This window comes from Lissotriton vulgaris, chromosome 2_2 (assembly GCF_964263255.1).
Source record: "Lissotriton vulgaris chromosome 2_2, aLisVul1.2, whole genome shotgun sequence".
NCBI lineage: Eukaryota > Metazoa > Chordata > Amphibia > Caudata > Salamandridae > Lissotriton > Lissotriton vulgaris.
The window spans coordinates 312,867,641-312,884,832 of record NC_141688.1 but is presented as its reverse complement, the minus strand read 5'-3'; the positions used below and the strand labels follow the sequence as shown (position 1 = coordinate 312,884,832).

The 17,192-nt window shown below is 50.7% G+C and overlaps 1 protein-coding gene across 2 annotated transcripts in view; it reads left to right on the top strand.

Moving 5' to 3' along the window:
* Positions 1-17,192, top strand: part of LARGE2 (LARGE xylosyl- and glucuronyltransferase 2) — a 196,764-nt gene that overhangs the window by 138,284 nt on the left and 41,288 nt on the right. For both annotated transcript variants that reach the window (XR_015309191.1, XM_086959654.1), the window contains exon 8: positions 7,788-7,900. Coding sequence is in view for 1 of the 2 variants with exons in the window: in XM_086959654.1 (XP_086815780.1) it covers positions 7,788-7,900 (113 nt within the window). In the remaining variant the exon portion in view is untranslated. The remainder of the gene's footprint in view (positions 1-7,787; positions 7,901-17,192) is intronic.

The following is a 17,192-nucleotide window of genomic DNA, read 5'->3' as shown; positions in this document are numbered from 1 at the left end:
TGCAGCCCACGAGTGACCCTCGAAGCTGTACACCGGGGTTTGAGAAGCCCCAGCCCCGAGCTCCACTTGCACCAAAGCTCACCCCTCCACACTCGCTGAGTGCTGCGTGGGGCCCTTCTGCTTGTGTGCGCTCGACGCGTTGGCCCGGTCACTTGCCAGCTGGCTTGTGGCCCCTGTGCCGACGAACTTTGAAATCCGACTTGCTTTTCTGGTTGCTCCAGATCTGCACCAGCTCCTGTAAAAAGGAGCACCCACTCTGACCCTCCTGGTTCGAGTGATAAGCAATCTCCCGGTTCCGCGTGGATTGCTTTTGCCAAGTGCTGTTTGCTACAATCTTCAAGCCGACGGTGCTGACGGCGAGAGCCTACGTGGGACAGATCGTGACCCGCTCCTGGACGTAGCAGATGCCCCAGAGCCCACGTGACAGCGGAGAGAAGCCTATCGACAACTGCCTGATTGCGCCCGACATTGCCTGGTTCCGTCCTGGTTCCACCCTGGTCACTGCTGAGTGACCCAGACTCTGTCCCCTCTGCTTTCAGGTACTTTTCTTCATCGATCCACCCTTGGATCGCACCGGACACTTCTGCTTCACAGCGCCTGCAGCTGCAACAGCTCCAAGCACCCAGAACCTGCGTGACAGAACCCGACGCCACTTCGACCCTGTGCACCCACGGCCTGTGGGTGAGGTAACTTTGCAACGCCGGTGTCTTTACACTGGTACACACCTCTAGGGTCTGTGTCTAAAGTTTTGTGTTCCTAGGTTCAGCGGAAGTATCTTTTTATTCACTTTAATTGACTTTTACGCACCATTGACAGTGCATTGGTGCGCGCCGCACTTTCCGTGCTGCACCCGTCTCCTGTGGGCTACTCCCGACTTCTTCATTGCTTGTCCTGACTGCTCCCAGCGAATCTCTAGGCCCTAGGCCTAACCATTGTTCGTAAAGTGTTACTTATACCACTTTTTTGATATATGGTCTGAGTGGCCACCCGCCCTCATCCATAAACGTGCAACTTTATATGTGTAACAGTGCTTTTGATTTAACGCTTGTGCCCCTTTCCTCATAAAGAGTACTGGGGAGTAATTTAGAAATAAATACATATATTTTTATAATATATACTTGTGTGGTGTCCTTTCATTTGATTACAGGATTGTATGTGGTAAAACAGCTCGCTTAACACGACCTCTTAAGTTAAGCCTTTAAGGCTGCTTAGTCCATGCTACCACTAGGATAGCTTGTCTACAAGGTTGACTTACAACCTGACATCTTTGGGGTTTGTTTGGACTGATAACCAGTGGTTCCAGAATTGGAAACACTACCTATCAGGCCAACTTCTCACACAGAGCCTCTAACACTTTCCGCAGGTGGACCAGGTGATCCTCCCAGGTGGAGCTAAAGACAGCGATATCGTCAAGATACGCCGCACAGAAGTCATCCAGCCCAGTGAGCACGTGATTCACCAACCGTTGGAAGGTGGCAGGTGCATTTTTCAAACCAAAGGGCATCACCGCGAACTGATAATGCCCACCAGGGGTAGAAAATGCGGTCTTAGGCTTGGCGTCCTCAGCTAACCTGATTTGCCAATACCCAGCTGTCAGGTCAAACGTGCTTAAGTAGTTGGCCGAAGCCAATCTATCGATAAGCTCGTCTGCCCTTGGTATTGGGTGGGCATCAGTCTTAGTGACGGCATTGAGACCCCTGTAGTCTACGCAGAACCTCATCTCTTTCTTACCGCCCAGGGTGTGAGGTTTCGGCACTAGAACTACGGGACTAGCCCAAGGGCTACCCGAGGGTTCAATGACTCCCAGTTCCAACATTTTCTGCACTTCACTCTTGATGCAGTCTCTAACGTGATCGGGCTGCCTGTAGATTTTACTCTTGACGGGCAAGCTGTCACCAGTGTCAACCTCATGGGTGCACCAATTGGTCTGACTGGGTGTTAGAGAGAACATATGCCGGAAGGATTGAAGAACTTGTTTACAATCCTCCTGTTGATGTTCGGAGAGGCTGCCACAAAAGACAACACCGTCTACCGATCCATCGTCAGGATTCTGAGTGAGCAGGTCGGGGAGAGGGTCACTCTCCTCCTCCTGTCCCTCATCTATGGCCATGAGCAAACTCATGTCCTTCCTGTCGACATATGCGTTGAGCCTGTTGACATGGAGCACCCTGTGGGGGCTCCGGGGAGTTCCAAGGTCTACCAGGTAGGTGACCTCTCCCTTTTTCTCCAGGATGGTGTAGGGCCCGGACCATTTGTCCTTGAGTGCTGCTGGGGCCACTGGCTCCAACACCCACACCTTCTGTCCGGGCTGGTAAACCGTCAAGACAGTCTTTTGGTCATGCCAAGCTTTTTGGAGTTCTTGGCTGGCCTTAAGGTTTTCGGATGCCTTCTCCATGTATTCAGCCATCCGCGAGCGGAGGCCAAGCACATAGTCCACTATGCTGGTTGCAGGCTTTTTGAGAGGTCTCTCCCATCTTTCCTTCACCAAACACAGGGGTCCTCTTACAGGATGCCCGTACAAAAGTTCAAAAGGGCTGTAGCCAACCCCCTTCTGTGGGACTTCTCTCTAAGCGAATAAAAGGCAGGGGATCAGGACGTCCCATCTACGCCGAAGCTTTTCAGGTAGTCCATAAATGATCCCTTTCAGGGTCCGGTTGAATCTCTCAACAAGCCCATTGCATTGTGGATGATAGGGTGTAGTGAACTTGTAGTTGACACCACATTCCTTCCACATAGCAGTTAAGTAGCTCGACATGAAGTTTGCACCTCTGTCGGAGACAACCTCCTTAGGGAAGCCCACTCTGGAGAATACTCCAACTAGGGCTCTTGCCACCACAGGGGCTGTAGTGGTCCTAAGGGGAATAGCTTCAGGATACCTGGTGGCATGATCCACTACCACCAGTATAAACTTGTGCCCTGATGCTGTTGGTGGTTCCATGGGACCGACGATGTCAATCCCCACCCGTTCAAAGGGCACCCCCACCACAGGCATTGGTATAAGGGGGGCCTTTGTCGTGCCACCTGACTTACCACTGGCTTGGCAAGTGACACAGGAGCGGCAAAACTCCTTGGTATCTTCGTTCATGTGAGGCCAGTGAAAGTGCGAGACAAGCCTGTCCCACGTCTTCGTCTGGCCTAAGTGTCCTGCTAAGGGAATCTCGTGGGCCAAGGTAAGGAGGAAACCACGCTGAGACAAGGGGATAACCAGCTTCCTGGTCATGCCAGGCTTGGGGTCTCTTGCCTCAGTGTACAGGAGTCCATCTTCCCAGTATACCTTGTGGGTACCTGTGGCGTTCCCAGCAGCCTCAGCAGCAGCCTGCTGTCTGAGGGGTTCAAGGGAAGGGCAGTCTAACTGGTCCTTCCCCAGGTCTTCTCGTGTGGGTCCCCCTGAGCCCAGAAACTCAACTTGATCAAGTTCGAGTTCTTTAGGTTCAGTTTCCCGCAATTCCTGGAGGTCAGCCTCCTCTGAGACTTGATCCTCGACCTGGGGCAAGGGGGAAGGCGAGGCCTTAACCCGACTGCTCTTCTTCTTGGGAGGTGTCTGGTCCGTTGTTCCAGGATCCAGCACCTGTTCAGTGGGGCATCGTCTGACCTGTGACCTGGTCACAGCAAACACGTGTGCTGGCAAGCCTAACATCTCCATGTGAGTCCGTTGCTCCACTTCTGACCATTGTGATGACTCCAAATCATTGCCCAACAAACAATCCACTGGGAGGTCTGAACTAACTACAACCTTTTTCTGGCCATTTACCCCTCCCCAGGAGAAAGCAACAATCGCCATACTATGACTGGTAGTGACGTTGCTGGCATTGGTCACCAGGAAATCTGTACCTGGCATGATCTGTCCAGGGTCCACAAAGTTAGGCGTCACCATGGTGACCCTGGCACAAGTGTCCCTATAGGCCTGAGCCATTCTTCCATTTATTAAAGGCGTCTGTCGGTATTTGCCCAAAGTATTGGGACTGACATCAGGGGATATATCCACATCCCCTGTACAGACAAGGACAGCCTGAGTGAGTGTACCAACTAAGCTGTCACACCCCTCAGGACCCAAGGTTAACCCAACTAGTCCCTTGGGAGGCGCACTACTACTGCTGGCTGTACTAGGGGGCACAGGTGCCTTAGAGGCTGCAGTAGCAGGAGTCTGCCCTCCTTTCTTGGTGCACTCACTAAACCAGTGAGTTTTACTTTTACAGTATTGGCACCACCTTTTCGATTGGCCTTCTTGATTCTTCTTTTTCTGGGAAGCCTGACCCCCCCCCCCTCTTTGGGTTGTTGGGGACCTGTCGAAGACTTCTGGTCATTTTGTTCCCCTTTCGAATCTTTACCCTTCTGGTCTGCTTTCTTCTGACCACCCTGGTTCTGGCCCTGGTTTTGCTTAACCCTTGTTCTGACCCATCTGTCTGCCTTCTTTCCCAATTCTTGGGGAGAGGTCAGATCCGAGTCGACAAGGTGCTGATGCAACAACTGGTTCTGACAATTGTTTAAAATCTGTTCTCGCATGATCAAATTATACAATCCTGTGTAATCAGTAACCTTACTGCCCAGCAACCAGCCCTCCAAAGCCTTAGTGGCACAATCAACGAAATCAGACCAGTCCTGAGACTGAGTTTTCTGGGTATCCCTGAACAGCAACCTGTACTGCTCAGTGGTTAGGCCGAACCCATCAATCAGTGTGTTCTTCAGGACCTGGTAATTGTTAGCGTCCTCTACTCTAGTAGTGAGGAGCTTATCTCTACCTTTACCTTCAAAGGAGAGCCACAAGATAGCTGCCCACTGACTCTGGGGGATGCACTGTACAGTGCAGGTCCGCTCCAAAGCAGTAATCCATTTGTGGATGTCGTCCCCTTGCTTAAAGGGGGGTACTATCTTATTCAGGTGCTTAGTGTCTAAACTCCTGGGTTCCCGTGGGGGAATGCTGCCACCAGTGGGAATTGTCCCACTCAACTCTTGCTCTCGAGCAAAGGCGAGTCTCTCTTTGGCTAGGGCAAGTTCTTCCCTTTCGATCCGCAGTTTGACTTCCCGCTCCTTTGCTTCGTACACTCTCCTCTGAGGTGATGTCATCCCTCTTCGAGCAGAGCCTCGAGAGCCATTGGTTCGAACAGATCTGTTAGAGCCTCTTGACAGAGATCTAACTCGTCCGTTCCCAATGTTAAGCTGGCCCGAGAGAGGGCCCAGGGGTCCCCTAGTACCAATCTCGTGCCGGCTTAAGTTGTCCTGGGTTAGCTGGCTAACTATGACTGGACCTTTGTCTGCCTCGTCCCCAGATGTCTCTGGCTCCTCGTCCTCCTCTTCACCTTCTGCGGAGAGATGGATAAGGTCAGGGTCACCTGCGGTTCCCTCGAGGGGGGGCAAATCCACTTCTGGATGAGAAGGGTCGGTGTTACCCGCCCTCCTTGCATCATAAGTCTCCAAGAGACCAATCAGAAACGGGATGGTAGGGTTTGCACCCTGTTTTAACTTCCGAGATGTACAGATCTGTCGCATCTCTTGGAAGCTAAGTGCAGCATATCTGGAGGTGACCTGTGGAAGGTCGACTGACACAAGGGGAGACTCAGAGTTTCCTCCTTTGTCTGACATGCTGCTTCTAGTGTGGTGTAAGTGATGCACCTACCTACACTATATGTTTACCTACTGATCCCTTGCTAAGAGGTGTAGCCAAGGTGTGCTAAGCCTTGAGGAGCTACAACAGCTGGTTCAGTAGAACTCAGAGTATTCTAAGCTAAGTTATATGTACCTGGAGTACTTATGCGATCTTTCACAAGATATTCTTAGGATACGCGTGGTAAAACAACAGCAAGCTCAAATCCCAACCGCTGCTCACCAATGTGAGAAGTTGGCCCGATATGCAGCGTTCGCTATTCTAGCGACCACTATGTATCGTTCCAAACGACCCTTATGGGGATTGGTTGTAAGTCAACCTTAGACCAGCTATCCTAGTAGCGTGGATACGAGCAGTCTTCGGGCTAAACTCTAGAGGGCATGTTAAGCCAGCTGTTATACCATCACGTACCCCTTGAACACCAAGTGAAAGGACACCACACAAGTGTTATGAAAATAAACAGTGTATTTATTAGAATCACAACAGCCCTGTACTCTTTATGAGGACAGGGTACTAAGCACACAACGAAACTCTTAAGAAAATACTTCAAGTGCACGATCAATACAAGTGCCCGAGGGCACGGAAAGTTTAGTGGTCTCGGGCGGACCCGATAAGGCAAGTCGGAAGCGAGGGACTCGGGACCCTAAAGTAAGGAGGCTATGCAGGCACCGAAATGCCGAAGTTACCTAGCCACGAGGGCTGCGGCTGCACAAGTCTTACAGGCGTCGGGGGTCTTCGCTGGCGAGCCAGGAGCCGGAAGAAAAGGAGTTGCTGGCCGGCGGCCAGTGATGAATAGTTCGAAGCCTGGATCAGTGATCGTTGATACCTGAAAGCAGAGGGGACCAAGTTCGTACTACTAGCCAGTAGTCAGAGGGTACCAGGAAGGCACCGGATGGCCGTCACCTCGACTAGGTGAGTAGGCGACGCTAGGCTCTGCAGTCTCACGGACCAGGAGGCGTTGTCGGCGACCAGGATGGAGGTGCGAGCTGTCCCACGAAGGTTGATGCTGTCGGCGTCGCTGGGCCCAGGATTGGGGCAACAAGCCTTGGCAGATTTCAGGGCCACGTGGTGGGCCTAAAATGGCGTCTTGAGTGGACCAGGAGGGTCCGGGGTGCTCCTCTCTGAAAAGGGAGCAAGGGCCGGTCTGGAGCAACCAGACCAGCAGCGTTGGTTGTCGGATGTCGTCAAGGAGATCACAAGCCAGCGGCTAGTGATCGGACAACGTGCTGAGCGGCGAGCAGAAGGGCCCCACGCAGATCGTGGAGATGCTGGGAGGCTGCACTTCGGTACTGGAGCTGCTCAGGATCTGGGCTTCTCGGACTCCAGAGCACTTACCAGAGGATTCCTTCGGTGGTCGTGCTGGATTAAGAAAGCGTGCAGGTTTTGATGATGGCCGGTGATGGCTATTCCGCAGCTGCGATATAAACCCCATGGGATATAATCACATTTATATTTCGTCGGACAGGAAACCAGTCACCCCTGAGACAGAGTAAACCAACCGCCGAGATCTAAACACGGCCCTTGGTGTCTTTCTAGAAATCAAGGGTTCAGTCCGACACATGTCACAGCCATGCCCACTGAGTGCATCCCATTTTTGGAGGCCTCTTGATTCCTTATTCTTATTGAGTCCCCACCCCCATTCCAAGCCTGTCTCCTTCCCACTCGATGATTGAAAAAAGAAATCGATGCCGGACTAGAGTTTAACCAGGAAGACTTGCTCTTGGTACTGGGCAGACTGGTTGAATTAGAAAGGTCGCGTCTGTATAGATGGTGCCAGGCTGAAAGGTTTTCACAACCGGCCTAATTTCCTCCTGGTAGATTCGTTGCGCACAGTTTCAGCTCTCGAGAGAATCCGGTGGTTTGGAAGAAGGTCGGAACTAAAATATCTTGGATTTCATTTGAAAGATATTGAATCCTAGTGTGTGATGATGTTTATATGTTGTGACATACATCTTAATATGTGTTCATATATATGTAAAAAATGCAAATAATAGTTTGAAAAAAGTTTCAGTCCAGGTATGAAAATAGGCTCTTGAAATAGGGATGAAAATGGATAAAGAGCGAGGGTGGGCAAAAGATGCGGAAGTAAAGGAGGAGTGTGCATTTAAGAAAGAAAGTGAGATGATGAAAGAGAATTAAAAAGGGGAAAGAGAAATAAAACGAAGTTGTGCTTTTTGCGTCTCAGGTGTTATCCTGCTCCTGCTGGATAAGTTGCGTCGTATTGGCTGGGAGCAGTTATGGCGGCTGACTGCGGAGCGTGAGCTGATGAACATGTTGTCTACATCCCTGGCGGACCAGGTGAGTGATGCAGGGTACATACGTGTGTCTTTATCGAAGCAAGATCTTTGCCTGTCCACGCTGTGTCTGGAGGCTAGTGAACATACTGTTCACAATCCTGATGGACCACAGTTCATACATGTGTCAGGTCGAAGCGTGGTCTTGGTGTGTGCTTGTGCTCTGTCTGGCTCAGAAGCCGAGACCCTGCAGGTTAGGTCCCTGGTCAGGGATACTGTGACTCTGCAGCGCTTAGAAGTCACTGCACTGCATCCGTCTTCAATGGATACCAAGGATTTTTATTTATTTATTTATTTATTTTCAAAGTTTTATATAGCGCGGACAAGATCTTCGCAGATATCAGAGCGCTTTACATAGAAGAGTACATGAGGGAACAAAGTCAAATAGGTAAATCAATAGATCATACAGTACAGAAGGGTACATGAGGGAGCAAAGTCAAATAGGTAAATCAGTAGATCATACAGTACAAAAATACAAATAGGTGGCTGCAAAGCCAATCATGTGAGTGATAAGACAACTCATACAAATAAGTAAAGGGGTCAAGCAAGTAATACAGATCAGTGCAGGGTGTTAATAGGGTTCGAGATAGTAGATCAAGTGTATTTAGCCATAAGGATAGCTTTTACTTCTTTTTTAAAGAGTATAGTGGAGGAGATAAGCCTGGTTTCGGGAGGGAGTGAGTTCCAAATCCTTGGCGCCATTCCTGAGAAGGAGCGCTTGTATGTTTTTTCCTTCCGGAATCTTCGAGGTTTCAGCAGAAGATTGTTTGTGCCTCTCGTGTTCCTGATTCCCCCAGAGATTGTCAATTTCTGAGCAAGGTAGCCGGGTGAGTTTAGGTGTACCGCCTTGTGTGTCATGCAAGCGATTTTCAGATGTATTCTGGCTTCAAAAGGCAGCCAGTTCAGGGATTTCAAGTCAGGGGTAATGTGGGAGTGCTTTTTTGACCCAGTGATGAGTCTCGCTGCAGCATTTAGAGACGCTTTTAGTGGTGCGGTTGTAGTTAGTGGGAGTCCGCAGAGGGCGGTGCTGCCGTATTCAATTCGTGGGATGACTAGTGCTTGTACCGCAGTTTGGAAGTCTTTGGCTGGGAGGAAGGGTTTAAGTTTCCTCAGAGTATTGATCTGGAAGTTCGCTCCCTTTGTTGCCTGGCTGATATGTTGCTGCATGCTGAGATTGGTGTCGAGTGTTATGCCTAAAGATTTTGCTGAGTCCACGATGGTGGGTTGGACATTGAGTGCGGTTAGGAGTTTAAGCCAATGTTGGGTGGTGGCTATCTTCGCTGGAGGTGAGATCAGAAGGAACTCTGTTTTCAGGGCATTGAGTTTGAGGTGATTGTCTGCAAGCCAGGATTGGGTGCATCTGATCGTTGAGTTCAGGAGCAGGATGTCGTTGGGTGATTGTAATTTGAGGTAAAGTTGGGTGTCATCGGCGTACATGTGAAAGTGTACATTGGATGCTTGTAGCAAGGTGGTGAGAGGTTCCATGACTAGGTTGAACAGAGTTGGGGATAGAGAGGATCCTTGGGGGACGCCTAGCGTTACAGGTATTGGCGAGGACATCAGGTTGTTGCTCTTGAATTTCTGCGACCTGTTGTGCAGAAAGGAAGTGAACCATTTGAGGACAGTTCCAGATAAGCCCATTCTTGTGTTTAGTAGTTCTAGTAGATTCTCATGTTTAACGGTGTCGAATGCGGAGGAGAGATCAAGAAGGATGAGGAGGCAGGTGTCGTTTTGGTCTAGTATTTGAAGTGCGTCGTCAATTATGTGAGTCATAGCAGTTTCTGTGCTGTGTCCTGCTCGGAAGCCTGACTGGTGAGGGTTGAGGAGATCGAATTGCTCAATGTGTTTAGTCAATTGTAGTTGTGCGCATTTTTCCAGCAGTTTGGCGAGAGTGGGGATATTGGTGATGGGACGGTAATTGTTGAGGTCCGAGGGGTCAGCTGTTGGTTTCTTTAGTAGAGGTGTGACCTGACCAACCTTGAGGGAGTCAGGTATGTTTCCTTGTTGGAGAGAGCTGTTGATGATTTTAGTCCAGAGAGGGAGAAGCAAAGGGGTAAAGTCTTTTACTGCGAAGGCAGGGAGGGGGTCCGTGAGGTGATTGGATGGTTTCAGGGTGCTGAGTAATTTGCCAATTTCTTCTTCCGAGTATGTGTCAAAGGTTGACCATGTAGCATTGTTTTTTGGTTCAGCGGGTGCTAGGCATTTGGATTTGGAGTAGAGGCTTGCGTCAATGAGGAGATCGCTTTTTATTTTGTCCGTTTTTTGGATAAAGAAAGCAGCGAAATCTTCACAGGAGGGTGCCTCACGACCAGTGTTGAGTGGTTGAGGTTGTTCCTTGGATTGCGATTTGATTAGCTCAAACAGTTTTCTCGGGCGGTTTTTTGCTTGGTTAAGTTGGAGGCTGAAGAAGTCGGATTTTGAGCGTTTTATTTTCCTGAAGTAGGCGTTTCTCTTTTCCTTCAACTCCTTTAGGTGCAATGCGGAGGGGGCTGATCTCCAGGTCCGTTCTGCCATTCGCATGTCTCTTCTATCTTCGTTGAGACTCCCGTCGTACCATGGTTTGGAGATTTTAGTAGAGACTCTTTTTAGCTGCATAGGTGCAGCCTCATTAATTATAGAGGTCATAGTGTTGAGATAGTGGTCCGTCAGAGTTTGGACGTCCGAGGCGCCTGCAGGAGGGAGTAGGAGATTGCAACTGTTAGGGGGCAGAGAGCCTGGGTTGAGCTTTTTCGTGTCTCTTTTCCAGACTTTGGGCTTGGAGAGTTGCGTCGGGTTGACTTTGACTTTTTCGTTGATAAAGAATGTGATAATATGATGATCTGACCAGTCACAGGGTTGGATGGATTCGAGTTGGATAGAGTCCTCTTTGGAGATGATCAGGTCGATGGTAGAGCCTTTCACGTGGGTCGGGCTGTTGCATATTTGGGTGAGGTTAAGTGCATCGAGGAAATTTTTAAGACTATTTACCACCGCGTCGTTGCGGTCGTTCCAATGGAGGTTGAAGTCACCAAGGTATATTTGGGTGAGCTGGCGTCCGGAATTGGTTGAGATCATATCCATGATTTGTTGGGAAAAGGTGAGGTTGTCCCTGGGTGGGTGGTAAATGCTGTGAAGAGAGCATATCGGTTTGCCCTCACTAATAATGTCGAGGCAGATGTATTCCCAGGATGTTGGTGATGGTAGGGATGTGGAATTGACTTTCTGAACAGAGAGGTTATTCCTGTATATGCATGCGATACCGCCACCTATTTGGCCTGTTCTGTCAAGCCTGATAATGTGGTAGTTAGGAGGAACCAGAATGTCCATTATGGGTGTCGAATATTCAGTTAGCCATGTTTCAGTCAGGATGATTAGGTCAAGGTCCCGCGATAAGAGGAGCTCAGCAATGGCTGCCGAGTGTTTTGTGGCCGATCTGCAGTTTAGAAGAGCGCACTTGAGACGGGGTGTGTAGAGGGTGTTAGATGGTTCTAGCGAGAGAGGGACTTTTCTAAGGTTATTAGGGATGGAGAATCTGCTGTTTAGTGTGGGTGGTCTAAGGGGATTTGGGTGTATCGTGGGAATGTTGCGGTGTGGGGTGCTTGTGTGAGTTTGGGGGACTGGGTCATAGGAGCGGAGAAGGGTGAGTGTGTCGAGGTCAGAGGAAGAGTTGTGGGTGCGGCGAGGGCGGTTGTTGCGATTAAGAGCTGGGATTGATGTGAGATTGGGGGATAGCTGGGTGCGAGAGTTATTCGGAGGGGTGGGGGACAAGTTTGGCTGGGAGGTGTAGAAGTGTGAGGGGTTGCAGGGGCGATGCGGGGGACGAGGGCAGTTGCTGCGCCTATGAGCAGGGATTGACGCCTGATGTGTGGCGTGATGAGGGTGGGGGTCCGCCGGCGGAGTAGGAGACAATTTGGGAGGGGGGGTGGAGGAGGGAGGGCGGTGTATGGGGCGAGTGGAAAGTAGTTCTTTGATGGCGTGAATGTCTTCTTTGATCTGAGTGAGGGTGGCCGTGATGTATTCCATCGTAGGGTAGGTGGTGGGGGTGGGAGTGGCGGTCAGGGGTGACTGGCTAGACAGGGGATTTGTGTGCAGGTGGGAGGGCGGGCTGGTGTTCGAGCAGGTCTGCGTTGTGTTGGTGTGCGGGATGGGGTTAGGGATGAGAGAGGTTTCGGACGGGAGGGGTGTGGATGAGGTAGAAAGGAAGTTGATGTTATGGGTGGGGGCATTGGTGGTAGGCGGGGGGGACAAGGTGAAGGTTGGGAGCCTGGAAGCCGTGGTGGGGGTGTAAGGAGGGTAGTGGGGGCTGAGAGTAGGAGGGGAAGTGGGATTGGAGATGGTCCTGTTGAGAGGAGGGAGAGTTAAGTTAGGAGAGGGGGTATGTTCTGCGAGGTTGGTTGGAGGGTAATGAGGACTGAGAGTGGGGGGGGATAAAGGGGGGGAATTGTCGGAATGCGTGTTGTTCTGGTGCTGGACTAAGTTAGGTGTGTTATGGGTAGGAACTGTGCTGTCAGCGGTGAGCGGGGTGTTAATGCCCGCTGTAGGTGTGATAGGAGTGTTGAGGGTATGTGTGGAGGTCCGCAAGTTGGTAGAAGGGGCGAGGGAAGGAGCGGTGTATGAGGGGGAGTGATCTGTGTCTGTGACGGCGTGCTGGATTGGGGTATTGGGGAAGTGGGTAGGGGATGGGAGGTCAGGGGTGGTAGGTGTGTCCCTGATTGAAGAGTATGTGGCTGTGAGGTCATGGTTGGTGGGACTGGGGGAGATATGAGTGTTTGACCGTGACTTGGAAAGGTGTTCTTTGAAAGTGGGGAACATGTTGTCTAGCAGTTCCAGGTTCCTGTCTGTGGATTGTGATAGGACAATCCCGTTATTGTAAATAGTGATGGTGGCTCTGCCTGGAAAGGCTTGGGATGGTGAGATGGTGAGAGTTTGGCTGTGAGCAGATTTTCTAGTGGAGGAGACGGTGAGTAGGGAGAAGAACGCTTTTCTCCATTGAGCTCTACGTGTAGTGTGGAAGATGATATCGGTGTTCAGGGATCCATTGACCGGTGAGAAGTAGGTGTCAGCAAAGGGCGTTTCCGAGTGTGACTTAAGGAAGTTGTGTTTAAAGCGTTTGGCAGCTTTTTTGGTGAGTGATGGTGGGTAGTTGATTTTGTATGTGTGTTTGCCGATGGGGTCCATGTTTCAGGATTAGGTGGGTAGGAGAGGAAGCAGTAATGTACTATAGTGGTACCAATGTGCAGAAAAACATGTGTGTAGAAAAAACAGGTGCATATATTAGGATACACATTAATAAGTTATAAATTACAAAGTGACACTAGTAATCAGCAGTGCATATAGTAGGTGCATATAGTAGGATACACATTAATAAGTTATAAATTACCAAGTGACACTAGTAATCAACCAGCATATCCAGGATGTAAGAGTGAGCAGTCGGGCAAATGCATACAGTAAATTGTTAGGTACAAGGTGTAAAAATAGGCATAATACTGATAATATATAATATAAGGGTAGGATACAATGGGAGAGTGCACTAATGCACTATAGTTGAAAATATTGATAGAGTATAGAGGAAGGAACCAGATATAACAATTTACATGAGTCAAACTCAAAAATCGAAGGTGACATTGGTTGTCAACCCAAATAGTGTGAGGTAGCAATCTGTGCATTTATAAATGTTCAAAATACAAGTAAGAGTGGCACTGGTGAGGAATCCTAATATATAAGGTAATAATCTGTGCATACAGGTGTTCAAAATACTGATATAGGTAAAGTACTGCAATGGTATGTAGGCGCTCTGTCATATTTAAGGTAGTAATCTGTGCAATACAAATGTTTAAGATAATGCAATGATGGCAAACACTATCATGTATGAGGTAGCAGTCTGCGTAGTACAAAAATTCAGAAGAGGCTAGTTGAGCAATATTGCAATAATACAGTAATAGGTAGACATTCTTTCAAATATGAGGTAGTAATCTGACCTAAACAAATGCTAAAACTGTAAGTAGGAGTATAATAATACAGACATAGGCCGACAATCTGTTCTACTAGTCTAAAATGCTATACTCCAGTAAAAACAAGAAACTAGACTAAAATGGCCGCCAGATAGTTCAGATCAAGTCAGTAGTCCTTTGTTTGTTGCTATGCAGGCTGGGAGAAAGAGAGAATAGTCCTCTGTTTGCTGCTATTGCTCCGAGCACAGGAGAAGAGATTCCACTTTCTGTTTAAGCAAACAGAGCACAAGGCTAGCTGGGAGGAATCTTATCTCTATGTGGGGGAGTTGAGCTGAGCTGAGGGCCTCGTGGACGACAGAGGTATGGGGGGATTTATTGCTACAGTTTTATGGCCCCAGCCATTTTGTACAAAGGAGTTAGATTTTTTAAAAGAGATAGATTTTTCAAAAAATAGAGCAGGAGGGTGGGAGAAGTAAATACCTGAGATTTTGTGCTTCAGTAAATATTGCCAGCAGAGTTTTACCGAAGCACTACATTAATCCATGATTGGCTTCCGAGATTTATGGCTACAGTTCAGTGGCTCCATCCATTTTGAACAAAGAGGTAGTTTGAAAAGTTTAAAAGTGAGCCGGAGGGAGAAGTAAATACCTTATGTTTCTGTGTTTTACTGTTGAGTCTGTTAGCCGAATTTGCATAGATTTTGTTCACCGAGTGTCTCAGTTCCATCTTATTTGCAGTTTTTGTTGATCCAAGAGTGTCTCAGTTCCTTACTCTGTGCGGAGACAAATCGAATGTATGTACGTGTACACACATGTCTGGTTCAGGGCTCCACTCCTGTGTTGTCCTGGGTAGTGGCGCTAGACTCGTTGCTGTGGAGCGTTGCTATGGAGCGGGCGGGCGGTGTCGTCTTGGCAGGCTCCCGGAGCTTCTTCTGCCTCTGCCTGGGGTGCCCTCTTATGCTCCTGTAGTGCTGTGGAGCGGGCGGGCGGTGTCTTCTTGCTCCTCGCTCCCGGAGCTTTAGCTAACTCTGCCTGGGCTCCTAAGTTCCTGTGGTGCCGCAAGTTCTCTCTGCCCACCGGTGCCTCTGGGTCTCCTATGCTGCCGTAGGCTTGGGCCGGCTCACCGGTGCACAGCCCGCGTCTCCTCCGCGTAGCGGGGGGGCGGGGGGCGCTCTCCCAGCTTGTTTCAGCCGCAGCCGCCCTTGTGGTGCGACGGGAGTGTCTTCTACTGCCGCCTCGAATTCCGTGCTGGGCCGATGGAAGCGGGGTGGGGGATGACTTCAGGCGGGCGAGCTCAGCCGGCTCCCCGAGTTTCAGCCGCCTCTGCGACGCTACGGGGGTGCCCACCACAGCAGCTTCAGCCGCCCTTGCGGCGCGACGGGGGTGCCTTCTTCTCCCGCCGCGAGTCCAATGCTGTACCGGTGCAGGTGACAGGATGTTCCGCAGTGTCGGCTCCGCAGACTCCGGGAATATCAGCGCCGGGGGTGTCTGCGGCGAGAGTCCGGTTTCGGGATCCTGCAGTCTCCAGCCTCCTCTCATCCGGTCCGTGGTAGTCGGTTGCTTTTGTGACTTCTCCGTCACTATATCTGAATGTTACGTTTCTTTTCGTCGTGCTGGTCGCGCTGGTGGTGGTTGGTGGGTGCTAACAGGGATAATGCCCTGACCGGGATCCCAAGCACCGGGAGCTCTTCAAGCCAGGATCAATATTAAACTCTGTGTCCAGTGTAGGAAGTGGGTGCCAGTCAGGCAAATTCTCTCAACGTCTTTGGAGAACTACCTCATAGTCAAGCAAACACTGCTTCTGCAAGACAACTGTGTCTGCGCGAGAGCGGCGCGGGATCGAGAGCCGAGGATACTTCAGAGTATGTGCTTTAAGGGCCTTCAGTACAAGCAAGCACTTGCAATAAAGAATCGGTAACTGCATACCAATGTACTAAAATCCAAAGTATTTTATGATTACAATAAGGCCAAGATCACTATTAACTTGCTTCTAAAGTCGTCTGCTTATTTTGTGCCTGTTTAGAATGTTCTTGAGCAGCATGAAAGAGGGGCCTCTTCATGAAGCACTGGGCACATGTTAATGCAAGCATTCTACCCATCACCACCTTGGTTGTTGAAGTGAAATGCCCAGCATGTAATGCCTGGTATGCCCCGTTGCATCATTGACCCCAGCTACCACTCCCTCATCTGGCCCAACGCTGAAGCAGGCCTGGGGTGGTTTTTGTTCCCATCCAGAGGGGATCTGGCATGACCCCTGACCCGCTTGCAGGTCAGGTCGCCCCCCCCCTACCACCGCACAGCTCCTCCTGGTTGTCGGCGCGCCACTGCCCTGAGTGCAAGTACGTGCCTGCTGCTTGGTCACCGCTGTGCCCTGGTGGGTATAACTGTCGCCTCTACTATTGTGTTTTTGTGACTTTTGCTCTGTTTTTCTCCCGGTTTACTACCCTGACCGCCCGCCCAACCCCTTCTTTCCTTCTGTATCCAGGTTTCCCGCCGCGGCCCCCTGCGGCCACGCCCCCTTGCCGACCCGCACCCGCTCCTGCCTCCCAGGTGATCTTTTCTCCTTCCCAGCCTTAATGGCGACCGCTGCCCGGACGCTCAGCGGACGCGTGCAGCAGGTCCACGCCTGGACCGCACCCAGCGCCAGTGGACTCCGGACACGCCACGACGCCAGACTCCGATACGATGCCAGCACCCTCCACGCTCTCAACACCGCTGCTTCCAGGCCGCCCGATACGCACCCACGGACTCTTCTCCTGCCACATCTGCAACTTCACATGCAACAGAATCACCAAACCGCCACGGACCGGACCCAACCACCTCCGCTGCAAACTCCTCAACACCCGCTCCGCACGCAAACACGCCGTCGAACTCTGGGACCTGCTCGACAACACCGCCCCAGACGTGGCCTTCCTGACCGAGACCTGGTGGTACGACTCCTCGACACCTGCCATCGCCATAGCCATCCCGGACGGCTACAAGATCTCCAGCAGAGACTGCACCAACGGAATGGCCATCGTCCACAAGTCCACCCTCCAGGTCCACACCCTCGCAGACGACTCCCTCAACTCCGCCGAACACCTTCACTTCTGGATCCACACCGACCCTAAAACCACCCTCAGAGGAACACTCATCTACAGACCTCCTGGACCCCGGGTCCTCTTCAGCGACTCCATCCCCAACCTCGCCAGCACCCACGCACTCGCCTCCACGGACTACATCCTCCTCTGGGACCTGAACTTCCACCTCGAGAACAACAACGCCAACTCCACCACCCTGATCGACAACCTCCCCAACCTTGGCCTCCTACAACTCATCACCGAATCCACCCATGCCGCCAGCCCTACTCTTGACCCCGTCTTATCCA